Source organism: Echinops telfairi, unplaced genomic scaffold (genome assembly GCF_000313985.2).
Source record: "Echinops telfairi isolate 266 unplaced genomic scaffold, ASM31398v2 ScPeMD7_3533;HRSCAF=4204_0, whole genome shotgun sequence".
Taxonomy (NCBI): Eukaryota; Metazoa; Chordata; class Mammalia; order Afrosoricida; family Tenrecidae; genus Echinops; species Echinops telfairi.
Genome location: NW_022107431.1, coordinates 32,724,767 through 32,730,513, shown reverse-complemented (window position 1 = coordinate 32,730,513; position 5,747 = coordinate 32,724,767). Strand labels below are relative to the sequence as shown.

Here is a 5,747-nt window from a genome sequence, read left to right as displayed (position 1 = left end):
TTGTCAGGAGGTTTAGGAGAACACCCGCCTGGTCTAAGAAGTTGGGCTTGGGAGCCTATCCTGAATGCGGCCTGGGAGCCTTCCCTACCACGCCCCAGGGGCGGAAGTCGGCAAAATTTGGGGAATCCCACCTCCTGATTTTGGTGACCAGGTAGCGCAGGGCTAAGCGCTCTGCTGCTGGCGATATAAAAAAAGAAAAAAAGGTTAGACCCAATAGGGTAGAATTGCTCGTTTGGAGACTGAAACTCTTTACAGGGGTTGGAAGCCCAGTCTCTTCCCCACAGAGCAGCTGGTGGTTTCTAACTCCGGACATTGACCCGCCATGGTCCAATACTTTAACGACTGTGTCACCTGCTAATGTTCGGGTGAACCCACCCGCTAGTCACAGAGAGAGCACCCTGGAGATCTGCTCTGGTAAACATTACGGCCCAACAGACCCTTGGGGTTCGCTTTACTCTGTCCAGCAAATTAGGTGGAGGCAACAAAGGCTTGGACTCATGGAAACATGCAGCTGAAGAAAAAAAGAAAAGAAAAAAAAGGAGGGTGAGGGGGCACTGGGGTGGGGGAGGTGGCAGAGGAGAGAGCGAGAGAGAAAAGAGAAGTTTGCAGAGACCCCAGGCTCCCTCCATTGGAGTTCTCCGGGCCCTGGGGCTTCTGGGTCCTGCTCAGGCTGGGCCCTGTCTTTCATCAGGCCTCTGACTTGGGGAAGGGAAGGGACTCTTAGAACAAAGCTCTGCCGCCAGCCAGTAGACATTGGCCTCGCTTTCCCTTTCTAAGTGTGACTCCCTCCGCTTCTGTCCCTAAAGTTGGGTCACTGGGGGGGAGGCTGGAAGAGGCCCCAGGTGAACTTCTCAAAGGTTCTCTGCCCATCAAGATTCAGCTGTCCTCCTCAAAGAAGAGCAACAAAAGGAGCGTCCTCCTCTTTCTAGACTGAATTAAGAGTAACTTTAAATCGGACAACTTTCAATACAGTGGCAAATCTATTATTTAGAAAAAATCCGGTCTAGGATCATTCTCACCTCTGCAGCCGCTTAATCTTGTAAAACAAGAGTCTGGCTGCAACTCTCATGCCCTGCAGGCCAAGCTGCACACAGCTGTCAAGCCCTTCTGGGGGAGAGGAGGGTGGAAAGGTTTTCCCCAATAAATCAAGAACCCTCAGCCACTGGAGCAGCACCCAAACTGCCTTCCTGGCTGGGCTACTGGTCACCTTGCCATAAAAGGTTTTTGGAGCCCATTGAGGAGCTCAACCCACTTCATGTGGAAAATTCATTCGAGGTAGAGTTGCCTGGGCTCCAGGGATCTTTGGGGCCCCTGTATCCTAAGAGGGCCCAACTCACTGACTCTTTAAACTGGCCCCTGGAGGTAACTCTGGATTCTTGTGACAGCAAAGTGACCTCCAAAGCCTTGGCTCCCCAGATGTGAAGCGTATAGCTTAGTCATCTTTTTTTCGGTGCCCAATTGAAGCCCAGCTCTAGAAGCAGGGAGCAGTCCCCTTACAGACTAGAGGCAAGTCTTTCAGAAGAACCAAAGCAAACAATCCCCCAAATCAAACCTCTGGACATGTAGTCAATTCCGGCTCACAGCGATCCCTTTGACCTCCCAAGGCAGAGGGCCACTTCTGTAGCCCTTAGAAAGGTGGGTTGAAACACCCGATTCTCCCCTTCATACCCCACCCCCCCATTTTGCTTCGTCGCCACAGAGCGCTTAACCCCTGCACTACCAGGGCTTCTTTCCCTAGCACCAGGTCTTTGCAAAGGAAAGTCGAAAAAAGCAAGGGGCTCAGTCGGTTTCCTGATTGATGAACCATCTCCCCCGCCCCTTTCTAAATAATAAACTCACAGGGAATAAGCCTCGAGGGCTGCCTGGTGTGGGGTTCAAATAAATCCTCCACAGCTCCTGCCTCGCCCAGAGAAATGAATCACCCTTGGGAAACAGACGATTATCCCCCCCATTTGTCTGCCTAAAACCAGGGCAAACAGGCACCGGCCACTGCAGATCCTCTCTGTAGTGTTTCTTCCCAGCAGTGGGAGAGGAGGAACACGCTGGAATCCATAGAACCTAGAGCCACAGAGGTGTCCTCCCTGAAGGGGCAGTTCTAGGGAGGCAGAGGGGGCCCGCGGTGCCCTCCGAGCTGGCTTGAGACAGGCTTTCCAACTGCCCGGCGGGTGGAGGGAACTTTGAGCTCTGAGCTCCGAGCAAAGACGCCCAGGCCTTCGCAGAACTCCTAGGCGACATACATTAGCCCTCAGAAGCAAATTCTGTGGTGACACCTGTCAATCAGGTTCTGTATTCCTCAGCGTGTGTCAGAGGCACGTGCTGTTGCGTTTATTCTCACTAGAGCTCAAAATCACATTCTCTTGAAATCAGTCAAGAAAACCCTCTCGCTGGCTTCCGAACAATTTTGGAAGGGGTTAGGGTGAGAGGCAGCGGAGGGAAGGAGGTGAAAGAAAAGTAATTGATATGAAATCGATTTTTAAATGCCCTCCCTATTAGTCGTTATTTATGTAGAAAATGCCCAATCATATTTTACTGATCCGACCAACAACGTTCTAAACCCGAAGAAAAAGCGAGGATCCCCGCTATAAATCTGCAGAGACGCTGAGGCTTGGGCGGCCATTTGGCTTCACCTACCAGAGCTCAGCCGCCCGTCTTCCCTTTCGCCCAGGAGGCACGCTGCCTTGGGGGCAGGTGAGGCGGTGTCCATCTGATTTTTTTGTTTTGTTTTGTTTTAGGACTACTCTTAAATGGACTTTTAAAAAACATCTACTGAATTCTAACTTGTTAGCAACAATAACAAAAAAGGCGCACAACCAATCGAAAGTACAAAAAAAAAGTCAACTTACAGCTCCAATTCTCCTCTGCAGCCACACAGCCGCGCAGCCCTTGGAAAGTTCCGCCTCTCATTTCCTGCCGCTATGGGCTTCCAGATTACTTTTTGATCTTAACTGCTGAGTTTATGAGGGTCTGATGACTGTAGAGAAAGAAGGCGCTCAAATAACCTCAGGCCACAAATGAGGGACAATGTCCCAGGGGAAGGATCTTTAGGAACGATTTACAGGACCTCCTGCCCAGGTAGAAAACCAGAGAAAACTCTTCCCACTCGACCCACGCGTCCAAATCCCTCAATCACACCCAGAGAGGACGTGCTAGGCCCATATCTCCCCTAACCCACTCTCCCCAGCGTCTCAGAGTTTAAGCAAAGACAAAACCACGATTTAAAGGTTCTTTTTTATTTGAAATCTTATCCAGAAACACTGGTTATTAATAAATATAGCATAGTTATCAAGAATATATAAAAAATAAAGACAAGTATTGTCTTTGAGGCCCTAACAAAATACTTCAAGCAAATGTTCAGGAAAATAAAATCGACACGCCTCCCCAAACCACGATAAAGTTTTCAAAGCTGAGGACAGAGAGCACCAGCCCCCGCATGCAGAATGACTGAGCAAGGGGTGGGGGTGGGGCGCAGGTCGAGCTACTAAAAGGAGCCCCGGCTTTTGCCAAGGATCCTCCAAGAACAGCCAAGGAAGGTTTGGAATGGAGTTTGGAAGAGTGATGGAGGGGGAAGAGGCTCTTGTGCGAAAGGGTGGGTCTTGGCACCCAGGCCCCTTGTGAATTTTGTACAATCACAGACAAGGTATACGGAGCACTTGGGAGAATTCGCTTATAAATCCTTGTTACAAGGAAAAGAGAGGCGCCACGGCCTACACAACATGTTTAGACAAGGTTCATTTCGAAGCCGGCATGCATTCTTTTGACCTACACTGCGCAAAAGACAAACCCACGTCTGAGATGTCCAACCCTGGCCTGGAGCGGAGGTTCAAAACTCAGGTCTCGATCTCCCTCTCCTGCTCTCTCCATTATCTGCGGAACAACTGTGAAGGGGGTAGTAGTGACCATCATAATTGCATCCACCTCAAGGAAATATTTACATTTGTTTAGCATCGAAAGGATGGTCTCTCTTTTTCCTTTCTTTCCCAGCCTGAGCACACAGAGCCAGAGAAGCTAACCAAGAGAGTCCCTCCATACGTTTTTAACGACACCGATCCAGTCTTTATACAACAAATGCAGTTTTGACAAGAGCATATGGCAGTGAGAAATATTGGAGCGGCATGGGAAAAAGAAGCATGCATGCAAACACACGACGTCGGGTTCGAGTCCCCTCCTTCGCTACCACCTACAAAGAGCAACTTGGTTTGGGTCCTTTCCCTTGGGACTCCAGTGAGGTGGGAGATCTCTCAGCGGGTGTGGGGTGGCCACCGCGTCCCGCGTCCGCCCTCCTGCGGGCGGAGCGCCCAGCCTCCCTCTGAGCCCCCCAGCCCGGCCCAAGGACCCTTCCCGCGGCTCGTCCCTGAGCCCGCAGCCGGGCGGGCCCGCTGCTCACTTGAGCAAGTCCTTGGACTCCGCGGACAGCCGGGCCATGCTGGCGGTGGACAGAGCAGACAGGTGCGGCGGTGGCGGCATCTGGCAGATGGTACACGGGCAAGGCAGCCCGGCCCAGTGCTGGAAGCTGCTGCCCAGCTGCAGCGCAGGAGGCGTGGAGGGCGCCTTGAGCAGCGAGTGGGGTGGCCGGATGGTGCCAAGGGCCGGCAGCGAGGCCGCTGACAGGGGGGAAGAGGCGTTGCCGGAGGAGAGCGCGCCGCCCAGGAGAGGGTGCACCGGGTGCATGGCGTTGGCGGCGTGGGCCGGGTGGCCGGCCGAGTGACCCACGGTCCCGCAGTGGAAGGCCGAGTGGTGCCCCCCGTAGATCTCCCCGACCAGTCTCTTCATCTCCTCCAGGGAGCTGGTGAGCATGAGGATGTAGTTGCGGGCCAGCAGCAGCGTGGCGATCTTGGAGAGCTTGCGCACCGAGGGCCCGTGCGCGTAGGGCATGACCTCGCGCAGCCCGTCCATGGCGAGGTTCAGGTCGTGCATTCGTTTGCGCTCGCGCCCGTTGATCTTCAGCCGCAGCTGCTGGAGGTCCTGCTCCGACAGCTGCTTCTTGATTTTGTACTTGCTGCTCTCGCCCGCTGCCTTGGCGCCCGCCCGCGAGAGACTCTCCCCGGGCATCTTCTGCACCAGGTCGCTCTGCGTGGACGAGACCGAGTTGAGACGGCTCTCCTGGTGGTGGTGGTGGCGGCGGTGGTGGTGATCCCGCAGGTACATCTCGTCCATGTCCGGAGATGAAGCTCTGCTGGAGACAGAGCTCGAATCAGAATTCATCTTATGGCAGGCAAAGCGGCCCGACGGTCGGGAGGCTTCAGGCGGGAAATCAAAGAAAAGAAAAATCTTGAATTAAACAAAAAAAGAAAGAAAGGGAGAAACGCTGCGCGGGCCAGCAACCCACAGCTTAGCGGCAAGACGTGAGAAGAAAAAACGGAGCCACTGCCTCTGCCCGCCTGTCGCTCGCCCTCCCCTCTCGCTCTGCTCAGGCTGTTTCCTGGACAGCTAGTTGGTGTGTGCTTGGACTAACCTCGCCCTGAAAAAGAGGGGCTTTTTATAGAGCTGCGGCGGAGCAAAGAGACAAAAGGAGCCCTCCTATCTATCCTGGGCTGGTTAAGATGAGATGACGTGCCATCATTCAGGGCGGTGCGCTTTGCTGTCCCATTTAGCAAGACTTCCTATTCATATTCATTGTGGGGCCGCCCTGGGACCCCTCTGCGCCAGCCCGCCGGGAGCTCGCGGCACAAAACCCTCCGATGGACACACTCACCGCTCCAGCTCACGCCTTCCCGATTTTTTTTTTTTTAAGCTTTCCTCTACCCCAC

At 53.6% G+C, this 5,747-nt stretch overlaps 1 protein-coding gene across 1 annotated transcript; it reads right to left on the bottom strand.

The window, feature by feature from the left end:
• Window positions 1-4,380: 4,380 nt before the first annotated feature.
• Window positions 4,381-5,202, bottom strand: OLIG3 (oligodendrocyte transcription factor 3). Its single transcript, XM_004701979.1, has one exon. It carries the CDS (start codon window positions 5,200-5,202, stop codon window positions 4,381-4,383), a length of 822 nt encoding a protein of 273 aa, XP_004702036.1.
• Window positions 5,203-5,747: the final 545 nt, after the last annotated feature.

Coding starts and splice junctions, on each gene's coding strand:
- OLIG3 (XM_004701979.1), bottom strand. CDS start 5,202: ATGAATTCTGATTCGAGCTCTGTCTCCAGCAGAGCTTCATCTCCGGAC.